Here is an 18,869-nt window from a genome sequence, read left to right as displayed (position 1 = left end):
TTTTTCTTTTACTGCACATTCATGTGTAAAAAACTGGCAGATGAGATCACAATTTCGATTTCGATTTCGTTGCTTCTACGTGTTGGTACTGGCCATCATGCTATGAAGCCCTGAAGCTCAGCGTGACTGTTGCTCTTCGAGTGAAAGACTTAGCTTCGACACACAAGCACGCGAGTAGGTAGAATTGAAGGGGGTGTTTTTGCGGATTCTTGGGGAACGGATCTCCAATCCGTCGACGACTGTTGGATTCAAAGAAAGAGTAAATTTCTCTTGCTGCGTTGCGAAATTTTGTACCGGACATATGGAAGAACGTACAAATTTATTATGCATTGTGATTTGAATAGGTATAATGACAAAAATGATTCCCGAATCTTAGCTCAATATGTAATGTCATTATGGATTTTTAATTTGTTCAATGCGTTCTCCAAACTTTGACTTAATGCTCAATGTAATTTTTGAACTTTTAATTTTGTTCGATGTAGTCTCTGGACTTTTAGTATACATTCAATTTAGTTCTCGAACAATTTAGCTCCTGGATATATTTGTATTGTCCAGGAACTAAATTGAACTTGTATCAAAAGTCTAGGAACTATATTGAACAAATTAAAAGTTCAGAAATTATATTATATGTTGTGCTAAATTTTGGGGATTATATTAAACGAATTAAAAGTTTAGGGATTATGTTACCCATTATCCAAAAATTCATAGACCATTCATTTGATTTTTCCATTTGAATGTCCATCCATCAGTAAATCATAGAATTTCGCACGGGTGAAATGCATGAAAAAGGACAAAATACATTAAAAAGTTTATATTCTTTGTCAAATTGATTTGACGTTGGATGCTTTGTCTTTTTTTTTTTTTTTTTTTGGGTTTTATATTAAAACAGATATAATTGGATCTTTTGTCATTGAAGGTGACGAACCCATCCAAAGTTACAAAAAGGACACTGGGGACCGATCTCATAGTGACGGTTTCACGTGTAAAACGTGTACCAAAAAGCATTGCTGAGAATCATCAAAAGTCCCAACGTTAACACAATAATAACGCCAAAAAAAAAAGGTTAACTAAATATTTTCCAGACTTTCAGATAATGTTATAAACGTGACTAATGCCGAATTAATCAAATTTATTATCTAATAATTTAAATCAGTAATGCAGATGTGTTTTTTAATGTACATAAGCCGGAGAGGATAGTGCACGTGTCGGGTGAATTTGAAAGCGTTTGGACAGCAAAGAGGTAAGGCAGACTTTGTACGTGTGGATATGCTGGAGTGGAGGACATTCCTACAACTACGTAGGACATCTTTTTTTAACCATACATTTATCATTTCAAAAGTACAATTTTGTATTTTTATCCTGGAAATAGTTTCAAAATACTTAATTAGTAGTGATCCCGCAAAATTTTAACATTGTGTCGGAGCTTGAGATCTTAAATTCAAATACTTCGAAACCCATATTTTCATCTCCTATTATATATTTCCAAGCTTCAATCTCTAGTCAAAAGTCTAGCATATGCATGACAGCATGAAAGGAAAACCCCGCCTTAATCTAACAATTGAACCTTTCAGAACAACTACAGTGGTCCTACAAAATCTTACATGTTATCGGAGCAAAAAAATTTTGAGTTCAAATCATTTCACGTCTTAATATATATCCACACACTTTAATGTTATGGAAAAGTTCAAATATAAATGAGGAGGGGTGTTTAAAATAGTTATATGTTTACCAGATTTTAAAACAATTGATGGTGATTAAACCACATTTTACAATAATCATGTAAGTATCGTGCTAGAAAATGGCGACGATTTTCTCATCTCTTTGTTGCGAAGAAAACACAATTCCAGCTCTAGCCTCAAACTCTTTGGTACAGAAAAATTATCATAAGATCCATGGCTACTACCCGATATAAATCCCTCTCGTTTCTGGATTCCAAACTTAAAGGTTCCGTTTGTTTCACAAAAAATAAATGATTTGGCATACATTTTTCCTTATTATTTGTATCGCTTGAAATAATTAGTCGATGAAAACTGTCTCATCATCGACAATAACTTATGTTCAAAAAAATATTCGTGAATGATGCGAATTCTTTTCGTTCGTTCATTTTCCTAAGCAATACAAGTGATTGTTTTCAAGGAAAATATCTTCCATTTCTATGATACAGTCGAATCTTAAATCTTCCGCGCTCTCAAAAAATTAATTTATCTCCTAGAATAAGACAAATCACGTATTGTCTCCCTTTACTAGAGTGTTTTTTTTATTTTTTTTCAATCTGATTCGCCCAAATCGTATGTCCCCTTTTAGCTGGTATTTGAAGAAAAGGACTCATGACTAAAGAGCATGTCATGTAAAGTAGGAAGTGCTGATGCATAATTAAAAGAAAACAGATGATGAGATGAGCCCATGTGTTCACAATGATTATTGGATGCCCCGTGAGACGTGGATCAGCTCATGTTTGATGTCAAGATATTTATATAATAAATCACGTATTTATCTAGAAATTTAAATTTTAAATTTTTTCGGGCCCTTCATTGCATATTTCCACGCCTAGGCTTAGGCCAAAATCCAACCTACCCGTGAAAACGAGTGTTAGAATATTTAAATTCAGGCTTTGCTAGCATAACAGTCTTTACTATGAGAGTAAATGTATATTATGAGCCACAAATTTATAAAAAATATATATATATATGAACCCCACTATAATTTTAATCTTTTTTGTGGCCCAAAACAAATTGTTAATCTTACAGTCACTAAAAGAGTGTTATGTAATCAGTTCTCTTTAACTTTTTAGAATAATTAGCAGTAATTCTACAAAATCTCACGCATACCATGATGATTACCACGTTTAAAATCTGTCTAATATTTTTTCATTTGTGGGGACGTGGCGTTTCGGGATTTTCTGTTCGCAAAATGGGGTCGTTCTTGACCGAATGGGGCCTACATAAAGGACAGCCGATTCTTGCTTGCGTCTAATAATTCAGCTTCAAGATTAAGAGAGACAGAGAGAGAATGAAACCGACGAGCCTCATCCTCCTCAACCGATTCTTGTTTGCAAAACTTTTTATCAATAAAACAGTTTTCTGAAAAATGATTACCTTTATTGCTTACAAAAATAAATGAAGAAAGAATATTTTCACCCTCTATGAAAATATTTAAACATAAATTGTTGTCGATTATAAAAAATATTTTTAATCAATTAATTTATTTCGCGTGATACAAATTATCATTATTCGGAAAATATTCTTTGAATTATTCATTTCTCGCGAACTAAACAGTCCTAAAGTAGAATTAAAAGGATTCTTTTTCCAAGGATTCTTGGAGAGCGGATCTTCAATTCGTTGGTGACCGTTGGATTAAAAAAAAAGTAAAAAAGAAGAGCGAATTTCGGATGTTGTATTATATAGGCACTATGAAAAAAATATAAGACATTATGACCCATTATGCTTCGATTATCCATCCATAAGTAATTATGGGATTTTATTTCACGTTGGTGAAATGCATGAAAAAGGGAAAAAGGCATGAAGAAAAAGTTATCTTCTTTGTCAAGTTGAATCGGGGTCGGATGCTTTGTTTTTCTTCTTTTATATTGAAGCAGATATAACTGGAGCTTCTCATTGAAGATTGGGGGACCGATCGTGACTGTTTCACGAGGATAGCGTGTCCCAAAAAGCTTGGATGAAAATCATCAGCTTTATATAATTGGAGCTTCTCATTGAAGATTGGGGCACCGTCCCGAAAAGCTTGGACGAAAATCATCAGCTATCCAAGAGGCTTCGTGTCATATCTGACACGTGTCGAACATCACACGCGTTCGACACTCTCTAACATGCAACCGACACGTGATCAATAAGTGTCAGATATTCAACACGTGATCGGCGCTCCGGACATGCCAATGATATACGAGTCCAGCATTTCGATAAGCACGAGATTAATTTTAAGACTTTTCAAGAAATTAGGAGTCAAAACGTAAATCGATAAATATATTATATAACTTTACTCGTATATTCGGCCACCCCAAGATTAATATACCCAATCAGACAAAAAAAAAATCAAATCGTGAATCCTTAACAAAAAAAGAAGAAACTCACATCCGATATTTTTTAATATACTACGTGTCGAAAATTCTCTAAGATTTGAGAAATGATGTGTCGTTATATCATGTCGCGTGTCCGTGTCGATGCTACTTAGATCATGAGAGATCCCTCTAGAGACTTATCCGGACAATGTTAACAAAATAATAAAGATATCAAAGAAAAAAGTTGGGAAGAGGGTCCTCCATTAATTAAATATCTTCCAGGTTTATATAATGTTACAAACGTGGTTAGTGCCCGGACTACTCGACTTTTTTATTTAATAATTCAGATCACTAATGCAGATGCCTTTTTAATCTAAAAAAGCCAGACGATAGTACATGTCTATAGTGAAATTTAAAAGCATTTGGACAGTGGATATTCTGGAGGATATTCTTACAACTACTACATAGGAAATTTTCCTTCTTCCTATTTATGTCTTAAAACTGTCCTATTCATTTCTCATTTTATGTAACAATTTTTGTAGTTTTAGCCCCAAATGGTTTCAATAATATCATGCGTCGCCTTCGCCACACCACTTCATTCATGATTTTTTCTAACATAAGCGCACATCATATAGGGAGTCGTAAATATTACGAAAAATGAACGATAAAATGACAAAATAAATAGAATAGGAAAAATAATTCGAACGTCGGATTTACGCGATTCAGTCAGTGCAACCTACTCCACAGACAGAACAACACAACATTTTATTATAGATCAAGCAATATAATTTATCTATTTCTCGTGAAATAATCTTTTTAATCTATATGTATACGATGAAGATTAACTGGGCACTAAGAAACACGTTTGAAATATCCTAGAGATAGATCAATTAAAAGATTATTTCCTAGAGATATTTGTCGGGACGTGGCGCTTGGGAACTTTGCCTGCAAAAATGGGAAGGGACATTGCCTATTTAGAGGACCACCAATTCGTGCATGCATGCAAAGTCATTGGCAAGAGCCCTAGTTGTTCAATAATTCAGCTGCAAGATTAAAGTTAGATGACAATGAAGCCCCCAAGCCTCATCCTCCTCATCCTCGCCATCACAATGCCGACATCGTTGACCTATGCCGGCCAAATGCCCGACCGAATCCACCCCCTCCGGACACAAGCTGGCTCCGGCGGCCACCGCATCCCGGGTGTCTCCTGCCTGAGCTGGCGGCTGGCGGTGGAGACCGACAACATCCGGGACTGGGACCTGGTCCCCTCGTCCTGCGAGGGCTACGTCGGGCACTACATGCTCGGCCACCAGTACCGCAAGGACTGCAACGCCGCAGCGTGGGCAGCGTACGACTACGCCAAGGGGCTGACGCTCAAGAAGGACGGGAAGGACGTGTGGGTCTTCGACATCGACGAGACCTCCCTCTCCAATCTCCCTTACTATGCCCGCCCCGACAATGCATTCGGGTAACTTAATAAAAACAGCTAGTGTTACGATCTAAATGAAAACAGCTAGTGTTTTTTCACGATGTTCGACGATACAGGGCAAAGGAGTACAACGAGACGACGTTCAAGGAGTGGGAACTGGAGGGCAAAGCACCGGCGGTGCCAGCGATACTGGATCTGTACAAGAGGCTGCTGAAACTAGGGTTCAAGATCGTGTTCATCTCCGGCAAGTCCGAGAGCTTGAGGTCCATCACCGTCTACAACATGAAGAAGGTGGGCTACTACACTTGGGAGAAGCTCATCCTCAAGTAAGCAAGCACCACCCTCATCCTCCATCTCCCCCGACGATCTTCCCATTCACTCCCTCCCGACCCAAAACTAAACAGCAAAAAACGTTGACATATGCAGGCAAACATCAGAATCTGGGACGACAGCAATGGTGTACAAGTCGAAGGAGAGGAAGGAGCTCGAAGAGGCGGGCTACAGAATCCTGGGGAACATGGGCGACCAGTGGAGCGATCTGCTGGGGACTCACGTCGGGAACCGCACATTCAAAGTCCCGAATCCGATGTTCTACATCGCCTGAACCTCGGATCACTGTCCAAAGTATTCCAGCTTCGATTAAAAATATGTCTGAACCTATGCCCCAATAATTTGTGGTATTTGAAAGGCCGAATGCTTAGCAACGCTAGCTAACTCGAGGGCTCTTTTCGTCGGCAAACAGAAAAAAAAAGAGCTTAAAAGACAGATTCCCTCGTTATGTTTAACGTCTTGTCTTTACCTATGTCCTTTTTTTTTTCTCTCTGTCTTTAACGTCTTGTCTTTACCTATGTCCTTTTTTTTTTTTTTCTCTTTGTCTTTAACGTCTTGTCTTTACCTATGTCCTATTGGAAATGCAATAATTGTGCCACTGTTATCTCTTTCTTTCCTTTTTACGTGCTGAGACTCGTTTGAGATTCGTGGAATTCAATTGGTTTGGATAGGTAGAATTCAGGTACATGAAACTTATTTTTTTTTTTAATCTTTTCTAATGATGGGATATCTCAGACTCGTTGAATGCTCGATTAACCTCCAAGCTTCATAATCTTGAGAGTGTCTTACGAATAAGATTATCATAACCCACGCCTTAATTGAGTAAAGAATTATCGTACATTCACCGCTCAAGCGGCAAAGCGAAGTCAATAAATATCGCTGGATATATGGACAAGAGATGTCGGCATTAGTCATTTGTTGGTGAGACAAAAGATTTATGGAATGTCTACATAAATCTCTAACTCCATCGATTGCAAAACATTAGGTCAATTACTCAAACGAGGACTCAAATGTACATCAAATTCCGAAATAAAAAAATCTGTTCGTTGGTTGGTCCATTCTTATCCAGCAATGTCGACCATTTATTATGCTTAAAGGAGCTTTAGACAGGTCTATTCTGATCCAAATATAGCTGCGCTTTGGATGAGGCAACCGAGACTTCTTTGTCGAGTTTCATTTGATCCTGTTGAAGTTTGTTTGTTAAAACAAAAGCTGCATTTTCAATCCCACATAGGATAGAAAGAAGAGTGCAAGTCTCTTTATTAATTAGAAGGCCACAATAGTCTTTCAGAATAAAGAAATTGGCAAGTGAGCTAGAACCCACTATACCCGCGTGTGATTGCGCGATGCGATGTTTCGGATATGAATAAGTGAGTCCATTCATATTTGCGGTATACGTGTTTCCAAGAAATAATGTTGTGGGAGGAGGCCCCACACACAAAGTAGAATTTCACGAACGGCCTAGCGAAGGGCATTTTTATCTTTTACCATTTTTTTTCCTTTTCTTTTTGTTTTGTTTTCCTTTCTTTCCTCCTTTTCTTTTCTTTTTCCTTTTTTCTTTTTTTTTTTTCCTTTTTCTTTCCCTTCCCTTCCCTAGCCAACGCCAACCTCCCAATGTAGGGCGAGGGTTGCTCCACCGGATCCGGCAAGGCAACCCTCGCTCGACACCGGCCTCGCCAGCCTAGGCGAGGGCTTTCCTCACCACAACCGTCTCGCTCCCATGACTGCGGGAGAGTTAAAAAGAAAGATGGCCTACAAATACTCACCAACGCGGCGCAGCAAGAATAGTGGAAGCATGACAAACGCTAGAATGAAGGAGCGCAAATTCTCGGGAGTTCCACCGGGGAACACCGAGCCACTCCTGCAAGATCCCCGGATGGACGGATTCATCGGGCTGATCGGGCTGATTTCCAGAGAGTACATCCCCTAAAAAAATGATAGGGAGATATAGTGATACCAAAAAGTTTTACAAGCAAATCTGATTCTAAATGTCAATGCCGGGTCCTTAAAACGACAGGAACATGGATTAGAGGAATCGCCAATGCAACCGATTCAAGCCATTATGTTCATGAAACGATGATCAATGGAAATACTAGGCGAGGCAACCCCGCGGATGAAGGCTTTGCTCACCGGATTCGGCAAGGCGGTCCTTACCCCAAGGCCAACGTAGGGCGAGGGTTGCCTCGCCGGCGTTCCTCAGGCGAGGTCGGCATTGGCTGGGGAAGGGGAAAGAAAAAGGGAAAAGAAAAAGATATAGAAAAATGGAAAAAGAAAAGAAAAGAGGAAAGAAAGGAAAAAAAAATAAAACAGTAAAAGATGAAAATGTCATTCAGCTAGGCCCTTCTTTGAAACAAAAAGGGCATTTCATGCCCTTATTCAAAACAAGTTCCACTTCAGGCCCTTATTTGAAAAAATTAGAGCACTTCGAACCCTTATTTGGAATTTTCTCGGATATGTTAAAAAGTTTAATTCAAAAGCTTAAACATATATATAAATGGAGATCACATGTAAATAAATAGCATACAACCGCCATAAACGTACGACTTGGGATACTTCAACACGATCGACCATCGGCGCAGATGAATAATTTGGTTGATTGAAGAACAGCTCGAGTTAATTGAGATGACCGCGTCTTTTTCGGCTTCACATGTTAGTCTCTAATCGATTCTTATGAACCATTTAATAAAATTAATAAAAATGGTGTTAAGGTGTGGTTCATACTCTCCAACGACGGAAAAGCACGTGAGTCCCGCTCATAAATTATAGTGGAATCCTCTCCGAAATGTAACTCTAGTTTAAAGGTAAACCAGGATAAAATCTCGTGTCTCAATTTCTTTTTCTCACTTTACGTTTTACTTCGAATTGATTGTGCACCAAATCCTACCATAGGGTTCATTTAAGATGATCATTGAAGTCAGAAATTAGGTTGGGCAATCTCAATCAAGAGATACTATTTAAATGTTTATATATGTAAAGTATTTTTCTCTATAAGTTGAATAAAAAATTAACCCATATCCTTTTCAACTTAACGGGGACTTGCATCTGTTTTTTGGACCGTAGCAAAACGAGGCAAATAAATTTACCTCGTGCATGTTTCATGAGCTTAATTCTGAACACCATAATTATTTTTTTTTTTTTTTTGTGGGAGAACACCATTACTGTCACGTGGGCTGTATCATATACAATTAATTATTGGAAAAGCATCGTAGATTAGAGACAGCATATTCCCTTTTTCATATTTTGAGTCAAACTATTCAATTTTAGTAGTAAAACACCGTAAAATAAAAATAGACCCTTAAGCAAGCACGATTTTGCAACTACACATTGACCTCCAATTTACAGTATATAATTATCATCTACATCGAATCTATGGCACATGGGGCATCCATTCTTTGTCCACCAAGCAATCATAGACAATCACATGGGACTTGGTTAATGTGTAGTTGCAAAATTATCTGACCAAAGAAATTAAAAATAATGGCAATTATGACGAAAAAAATGAGAATAAAGGTAATAATTTGGTTGAACAGTACTTTTTGACCAATTCTTTCCACTATATCTAATTTCTTGAAATTGACTCCAAGCAATGACAATCACATGGGACTTGGCAGGATTTCCAATCTTTCTTACTTTTTATTTTTAAGCTAGATTATACTTAAATTTGAAAAGAAGTGTTTATTAATGGTGACAATGCATATGTCTATTTTGTAAGAACTTAAAGCATATTCAAAATTGAATTTTTTTTCGTGGACTAAATTGTATTCCCATTGGAGTAGACACGGAAGAAATAGAAACAACATCCGAAATCGAAAAAAATGAAAATCGAATTCGTGTAATAGTAAAAACATTTCCCACTTCAAAATTGATTTAAATTATCACATGGGACATGGCACGATTTCTGATCTTTCTTCACATTATTTTCGGTTAGGTAGATTATACTTAAATATGAAAAGAAGTGCTTATTAACGATAGCAATGCATATACCTATTTTGTAGGAAACTTAAAGCATCTCCAATTTTTTTTTTCGTGGACTAAACTGTATTCCCGTAACAATTGAAGTAGAAACGGAAGAAATACAAACAAATTCCGAAATCGGAAGAGATGAAAATCGAATTCGTGTAACGGTAAAAAGGTTTCTCACTTCAAAATTGATTTAAGTTATCGTGGGACTTGGCAGGAATTCTCTTTCTTCACTTTTTTTTTTATTAAGTAGATTATACGTAAATCTGAAAAGAAGTGTTCCATAATGATGGCAATGCATATGTATATTTTGTATGAACCTTAAAGCATCTCCAAAATTGTTTTTTTTTTTTTTCATGGACTAAACTGAATTCCCATAACATTTGGAGTAGAAACGAAAGAAATAGACACAACTTCCAAAATCAGAAGAGACGAAAATCAAATTCGTGTAACGGTAAAAGGGTTTCCCACTACAAAATTCATTTAAATTATCACATGAGACTTGCGAGGATTTTCGATTTTTCTTCTCTTTTTCTTAAGGTTAGGTGGATTATACTGAAATCTAAAAAGAAGTGTTTATTAAGTTGGCAATGCATATGTCTATTTTGTAGGAACCTTAAAGTATCTCCAAAATTGATTTTTTTTTCCATGAACAAAACTATATTCTCATTACAATTGGAGTATATATGGAAGAAATAGAAATAACTTCCGCAATCGAAAGAAATAAAAATCGAATTCGTGTAACCTAGAAGGTTTTCCCCCTAAAAAATTGATTTAAATTATCACATGGACTTGGCATGATTTTCGATCTTTCTTCATCTTTTTTTTTTTTAGGTAGATTATGCTTAAATCTGAAAAGAAGTGTTTGTTAACGGTGGCAATACATATGTCTATTTTGTAGGAACCTTAAAGCATCTCCAAAATTGATTTTTTTTTCATGGACTAAATTGTATTCCTGGACCAATTGAAGTAGAAGCGGAAGAAATAAAAACAACTATCGAAATCAGAAGAAATGAAAATCGAATTTGTGTAAGAGTAAAAAGGTTTCCCACTACAAAATTGATTTAAATAATCACATGGGACTTGGCAAGATTTTCGATATTTCTTCACCTTTTTCCTCGGTTAAATAAATTATACTTAACTCTGAAAAGAAGTGTTCATTAATAGTGACAATGCATATGTCTATTTTGTAGAGTAAAAATTGAAGTAGAAACGGAAAAAATAGAAACAACTTTCAAAATCAAAAGAAATGAAAATCGAATTCGTGTCACGGTACAAAGGTTTTCCACTACAAAATTCATTTAAATTATCACATGAGACTTGGCAGGATTTCCGATCTTTCTTCACATATATTTTTTCGGTTAGCTAAATTATATGTAAATCTAAAAGGAGGTTTTTATTAGTGGTGGCATATGTCTATTTTGTGGGAACCTTAAAGCATCTTCAAAATTGATTTTTTTTTGTGAGCTAAACTATATTCCTGTAACAATTGGAGTAAAAACGGAAGAAATGGAAACAACTTCCGAAATCGAAAGAAATGAAAATCGAATTCATGTCACGGTACAAAGGTTTTCCACTGCAAAATTCATTTAAATTATCACATGAGACTTGGCGGAATTTCCAATCTTTCTTCACGTATATTTTTTCGGTTAGCTAAATTATACTTAAATCTAAAAAGAAGTTTTTATTAGCGATGGCATATGTCTATTTTGTGGGAACCTTAAAGCATCTTCAAAATTGATTTTTTTTCGTGGGCTAAACTATATTCCCTTAACAATTGGAGTAAAAACGGAAGAAATAGAAACGACTTCCAAAATCGAAAGAAATGAAAATCGAATTCGTGTCATTGTAGAAAGGTTTTCCACTGCAAAATTCATTTAAATTATCACATGAGACTTGGCAGGATTTCCGATCTGTCTTCATGTATATTTTTTCAGTTAGCTAAATTATACTTAAATCTAAAAAGAAGTTTATATTAATGGTGGCATATGTCTATTTTGTGAGAACCTTAAAGCATCTTCAAAATTGATTTTTTTTTTTTATGCGGGCTAAACTATATTCCCGTAACCATTGGAGTAGAAAAAGAAGAAATAGAAACAACTTCCAAAATCGGAAAAAATGGAAATCGAATTTGTGTAATGGTAAAAAAGTTTCCCACTACAAAATTGATTTAAATTATCACATGGGTCTTGGTAGGATTTCCTATCTTTCTTCACCTTTTTTTTATTAGGTAGTGCCGCGACCTTGCCTTCGGTCTCTCTCGAGGGTCCAACGGATTTAAAGGTATTGCAATCGATCTATGGCGTGGACTCTCCCAAGCCTTACCTCGCGTGACATTGGATTCATTTTTTACTGATTAACAAACTAAAATGCTATTAAAAGTCGTCACTAACCTATTGGGGTCAGCTAGAAACCAATCGAGACACAAGAGGGTTATTTTGATTGCTACGCAACCGAGCATTTAGGTTCGGGGGACTTGTTTACGCTAACTAGATAATTAGCGTCATTTCGGTACCTAACCGGTCGATATTCTCTAAGGTGACCACACATTCTGCATATCATTTTAAGCTCGTCAAGTATCTAACCAAGTATTAAATGATCATGCATAATGTTTTCTGTCATTTCGTACAATACGGAAAAAGCGATTAATAGGCAATTTCTCAAAAGACAGTGTTATAAACACTCAATCAGGTAAATATGCCAAATAAAGATCGGGATAAGCATATGCAGACCAAATCTATGATGGCGATATTTAAACAAACAATTTCGACTCGAAGGTTGAATTATAACAAGATCAGACCGGATTGGACATCGGTCTTCAATCAACGCCAATTTAAGACTTAAAAATTCGCATTTGGAGTAAAAAGGTTATGAAACCATTTTTCTAATTTTCTGAAATTTTTCTTATTTTTTTGAATTTTTATTATTTTACTATTTTTATTATTTTTAAAAGGGTCTGGGTCCGGGTCGGGTCAGTTTCTCGGATCCGGGCCTGGATCAGGCCGTCGGACCTGATCGGGCCAGGTAGAAACGACCCTAATCGGGCCTTGGCACAAAGATGGCTCAGGCCCATTTTTCTTTATCACCACCGAACTGGGCCCAGCCTTCCTTCTGGCCCGGAACAGCCACCCTCTTGAACAAAACTGCCCAAGCCCAAAATCCTTTTTCTCTTTCCCTCAGCCCGCTCGGAGCCCAACATCCTTTCTTTTCAGTCTTTTCGGACCAGCCCACTAGCATTTGCTCTTCATTTTGCTCTGGCCAGCCCACTCGATCAGCCACACAGCCCAGGCCCAAAATATTTTCTTTTCTCTCCACAGCAGCCCACACGACCAGCCCACACGCCCAAAGACCCATTCACGCTAGTATTCATCGTCTTCTTCGGCCGCGTCTTCCTTCTGTGACTCCGACGGTGGTCCTGCCCTTCCGACGCCAACAGCCTTTACTCGCCTAGCCGCTGCACCGCCGGGACTCGATCATCGAACCGCCACCAGGACCCGCCCGTTGGGCCTGCTGGAAGCCAACCGGCTTTGTTCACCGGGCGCCGAGATCGCGACGCTGAGACCCGACCTCCGCGCCATCGCCTCTGACTCGAGTCACCGCTTGCGCTGTCACCGTTCGGAGCTCGTAAGCCCCAGCTCGAGCTCGAGTCGCCTCTCTCGCCAACTCAGTCGGCCTCACCTCTCCTCCGTTCGGACTCGCGTCGCCTCAACCCAAACTCGCAGTCACCTCCGGACCTCGTGCGCAAACACTGGTTCAGGTTGCCTCACCGCCATGACCGGCTCGCGCTCCGCCTTCACTCACGTTCGCGTCGCCACTGATACGAGCTCGGGGTTTCCTCATGCGTCGGAATCCCGCCGGACCTTGAACCACTTAACCGGTCACCTCCCAAAGCAACTCCAACGTCTCACCATGATCCAACGACCACCAACAACGGGGTTCAGCAGAGGCTCAAGACTACCACCACTACTCCATCTCGCGCGGCTTAACCTCTCCGAACAGTTGTTCACTCAAAAGACCCGCCATAGTTCAAAACCGAATAAAGACAGTGAGCTAACAACCCGAGCAAACGAGTGCCCACGAATAGCGAATCGGAAGCCTACGACCGGACATGGGTACCCAACTAAAGCAAACTAAGAACTCGATAGCAAAACCAGTAGCGGCCAAGACAACGCCGCGACCCAAGGCTCGCCCGTCCGAGACATGGAAACTCCCGGCCCGGCAAACTCCGGGACTGAAACGGGGCAACCAAACTTGAGAGAGCAGGCCAACCTTTACGTACGAAGTCGTAGGTTCGCGGGTGAGTTCCCGGAGATCAACACACAGCCTGCCCATCTCTCCTGCTTATATTGTCACTTTCGCCTCCTTCCCCAAGCTTCCTTACATGGACGGGAGTGAAACCCGCTTGATAGAGACGTGTACTGATGATTGACCACGTGAAATGTGTGGTCAAACTGAAGGAGAAGGCTGGCGGGCTGTGGGGGAAAAGGGAGAGAAGATGGGCTGTCCGCCCAAGCCCACGTGGGAAGAAAAGGAAGGCTGGGCCTAGAAGAAAAAGAAAAATAAAGGAAGGCAAGACAGGTCCATGCAAGGGAGGAGGAAAAAGGGGGCCCACACCCGAGCGAACCCGCGCGGGAAGAGGAGAAGGCTCGCGGGCTTGAGTTAAACTGGCCCGGTCAGATTTTTTTTTCTTTTTTTTATTTAATTTTAAAATTCAAAATAACAAATCAATTCATCAATTATTATTTTTTTTTTTCGTATTTTCAATAACCCAAGAGAAGATGCATATTTAATAAATTAGAAATATTCTATTTTAAGAAGATGATAAAATACGAGACTGTTAAAATTAGGTGTCAACGGGTAGATTATACATTAAAAGAATGTTTATTAACGGTGGCAATGCATATGTCTATTTTGTATGAACCATAAAACATCTCCAAAATTGATTTTTTTTTTTTTGTGGACTAAACTGTATTCCCATAACAATTGGATTAGAAACGAAAGAAATAGAAACAACTTCCGAAATCGGAAGAGATGAAAATCGAAATCATGTAACGGTCAAATGGTTTCCAAACTACAAAATTGATTTAAATTATCACACGGGACTTGGCAGAATTTTCAATTTTTCTTCACCTTTTTTTTAGTTAGGTAGATTATACTTAAATCTGAAAAGAAATGTTAGCGGTGGCAATGCATGTATCCATCTTACAGGAACCTTAAAGTATCTCCAAAATAGATTTTTTTTCGTGGACTAAACCGTATTCCCGAAAATCGAATTCGTGTAACGGTAAAAAGGTTTCCCACTACAAAATTGATTTAAATTATCATATGAGACTTTTCACTTTTTTTTTTTTTTTGGGTTAGGTAGATTATACTTAAATCTGAAAAGAAGTGTTTATTAATTGCGGCAATGCACTTGTCTATTTTGTAGGAACGTTAAACATCTCCAAAATGATTTTTTTTTCTGTGGACTAAGCTATATTCCCATAGCAATTGGGGTAGAAATGGAAGAAATAGAAACAACTTTTGAAATTGGAAGGGATGAAAATTGAATGAATTCGTGTTTTTATAAAAAGGTTTCCCACTACAAAATTGATTTAATTATCACATAGAACTTGGCAGGATTTAACTTTTTTTTTTCCTTCTCTAATAATGATATATCCCGGGCTCGTTGAATGCTCGATGAACCTCTATTAAGAGTGACAATAACTCATCCCATGCGTATAACATAACTGCTGAAGAACGATAGCTTCATAATCTCAAGAGTGTCTCCGAGAGAAGTTACGAATAAGATAATCGGAACCTATGCCTTGATCGAGTAAAGAATGAACATACTTTTACTGCTTGAGCGGAAAAACGCAATTGATAGATATCTCTAGATACATGGACAAGAGATGTCGGCATTGGTCATCCGTTGGCGGGACAAACCATTAATTGAATGTTTACATAAATCTCTAACTCCATCGAATGCAAAATATTAGGCCAATTACCCAAACGAGGACTCAAATTCCAATCACGCACACTCAAGCAGTGAAAGTACGTTCATTCTTTGACCCAACCTCGGAGGACATTGGACTTCGTTCATATATGTGGTATCCATGTTTCCATGAAATAATGTCGAGGGAGAGTCCCCACACACAAAGTAAAATTTGACGAATCGGAACCGCACATTTGAAATAAACAAGACGGAACTGAATTTGATAATGTGTTTAAAAGTTCCATTCAAAAGATTAAACTGATAGGTGAATGGGACCACGTGTAAATAAATGACATACAAACACTGTAGAGATACGATTTGGAATACTTCAACACGATCGATCATCGGCGGATGAATAATTTGGTTGATTACAGAACAATTCCAGTTAATCAAGAAGAACACCTCTTTTCGGCTTCATATGTTAGTTTCTAATCGATTCTAGGGAACTATTTTATAATATATAACAAAAGAATCATTTTAAGATGATGGATGAAGCCAGGAATTAGGTAGGTACTTAAGCACCTCCAATATTGATTTGTTTTGTCGAATAAATGGCATTCCGTAATAATTGGAGTGGGAACGAAAGAAATAAAAACAACTTTTGAAACCGAAAGAAATGAAAATCGGATTTGAATAACGGTAGAAAGGTTTCTCTCTATTTAGCTGGAAAACACATGGCCATAAAATAGGGATCAAGCCTAACAGAATTGACTGAGTGGTAGAATTAGTAGAATGGATTTTCCCCTCTACATCTTATCCCCAGAGTTGGACCTTAGCTCCATTTTAGTTGCGCTTCTGTTGATCATTGTACAAATTAGATTCAAGCTTTCCCTAGCCCCTTCTCATCAAGGGGAATTAGGAGAAATATTAGATGTCCACTGACAATGCCAAGGTGACGGGAGATCACCAAGAGGGAGCCCAAGTCCGAGCCCGTCAACATATCTAGTTGGACTCATCTTCACTCAAAAGCTTAAGCCAATGAGTTATGGGCCAACTAAGATATATTAACCGCTCCACACCACATCAATTATCCGATGTGGGATCTCGACAAATTAAATATTCATCCGTGCCTAGTATAAAGGACAGCCGATTCTTGCTTGCGTCTAATAATTCAGCTTCAAGATTAAGAGAGACAGAGAGAGAATGAAACCGACGAGCCTCATCCTCCTCAACCGATTCTTGTTTGCAAAACTTTTTATCAATAAAACAGTTTTCTGAAAAATGATTACCTTTATTGTTTACAAAAATAAATGAAGAAAGAATATTTTCACCCTCTATGAAAATATTTAAACATAAATTATTGTCGATTATAAAAATATTTTTAATCAATTAATTTATTTCGCACGATACAAAGTATCATTATTAGGAAAATATTCTTTGAATTATTCATTTCTCGCGAACTAAACAGAGTCCTAAAGTAGAATTGAAAGGCTTCTTTTTCTAAAGATTCTTCGAGAGCAGATCTTCAATTCGTTGGTGACCGTTGGATTAAAAAAAATGTAAAAAAGAAGAGCAAATTTCGGATGTTGTATTATATAGGCGCTATGAAAAAAATATAAGACATTATGACCCATCATGCTTCGATTATCCATCCATAAGTAATTATGGGATTTTATTTCACGTTGGTGAAATGCATGAAAAAGGGAAAAAGGCATGAAGAAAAAGTTATCTTCTTTGTCAAATTGAATGGAGGTCGGATGCTTTGTTTTTCTTCTTTTCTATTGAAGTAGATGTAACTGGAGCTTCTCATTGAAGATTGGGGGACCGATCGTGACTGTTTCACGAAGATAACGTGTCCCAAAAAGCTTGGATGAAAATCAGCAGCTTTATATAATTGGAGCTTCTCATTGAAGATTAGGGCACCGTACCGAAAAGCTTGGACGAAAATCATCAGCTATCCAAGAGGCTTCGTGTCATATCGGACACGTGTCGAACATCACACGCGTTCGACGCTCTTCGATATGCGATCGACACGTGCTTTATAAGTGTCAGATATCCAATACGTGATCAGCACTTCGAACATGCCAGCGACACACGAGTTGGGCATTTCAACAAGTATGAGATTAATTTTAAGACTTTTCAAAAAATTAGGAGTCAAAACGTAAATCGATAAATATATTATATAACTTAACTCGTATATTCGGCCACCCCAAGATTAATATACCCAATCAGACAAAAAAAAAATCAAATTATGAATTTTTAACAGAAGAAGAAGAAACTCACATCCGATATTTTTTAATATACTACGTGTCGAAAATTCTCTAAGTTTTGAGAAATGTTGTGTCGTTATATCATATCGCGTGTCCGTGTCGATACTACTTAAATCATGAGAGGTCCCTCTAGAGACTTATCCGGATAATGTTAACAAAATAATAAAGATATCAAAGAAAAAATGTTGGGAAGACGGTCCTCCATTAATTAAATATTTTCCAGGTTTATATAATGTTACAAACGTGGTTAGTGCCCGGATTACTCGACTTTTTTATTTAATAATTCAGATGACTAATGCAGATGCTTTTTTAATCTAAATAAGCCAGACGATAGTACATGTCTATAGTGGAATTTAAAAGCATTTGGAGTTGGACAGTGGATATGCTGGAGGATATTCTTACAACTACAACATAGGAGATTTTCCTTTTTCCTATTTATGTCTTAAAAGTGTCGTATTCATTTCTCATTTTATGTAACAATTTTTGTAGTTTTAGCCCCCGAATGGCTTCAATAATATCATGCAATCACGATGAGTTCGCCGCTCCACTTCATTCATGATTTTTTCGAACATAAGCGCATATCATATAGGGAGTAGTAAATATTATAAAAAATAAACGATCAAATGACAAAATAAATAGAACAAGAAAAATAATTCAAATGTCGGATTTACACGGTTCAATCAATGTAACCTACTCCACGGACAGAACAACACAGCATTTCATTATAGATCGAGTAATACAATTTATCTATTTCTCGTGAAATAATCTTTTTAATCTATGTGTATACGATGAAGATTAACTAGGCACTAAGAAACACGTTTGAAATATCCTAGAGATAGATAAATTAAAAGATTATTTCCTAGAGATATTTGTCGGGACGTGGCGCTTGGGAACTTTGCCTGCAAAAATGGGATGGGATATTGCCTATATAGAGGACCACGAATTCGTGCA

General features: G+C 37.7%; 1 protein-coding gene across 1 annotated transcript; it reads left to right on the top strand.

Annotated features, from left to right (window-relative positions):
* Nucleotides 1-5,037: 5,037 nt before the first annotated feature.
* Nucleotides 5,038-6,144, top strand: LOC115731220 (acid phosphatase 1-like). Its single transcript, XM_030661859.1, has 3 exons — nucleotides 5,038-5,483; nucleotides 5,561-5,770; nucleotides 5,871-6,144. The coding sequence occupies exons 1-3, from the start codon at nucleotides 5,077-5,079 to the stop codon at nucleotides 6,046-6,048; spliced, it is 795 nt and encodes a 264-aa protein (XP_030517719.1). The 5' UTR covers nucleotides 5,038-5,076; the 3' UTR covers nucleotides 6,049-6,144.
* Nucleotides 6,145-18,869: the final 12,725 nt, after the last annotated feature.

The sequence above is a fragment of the Rhodamnia argentea genome, chromosome 8, assembly GCF_020921035.1.
Source record: "Rhodamnia argentea isolate NSW1041297 chromosome 8, ASM2092103v1, whole genome shotgun sequence".
NCBI classification, from domain to species: Eukaryota; Viridiplantae; Streptophyta; class Magnoliopsida; order Myrtales; family Myrtaceae; genus Rhodamnia; species Rhodamnia argentea.
Note: the sequence above shows the minus strand (reverse complement) of the source record. Positions and strands in the feature narration are given on the sequence as shown.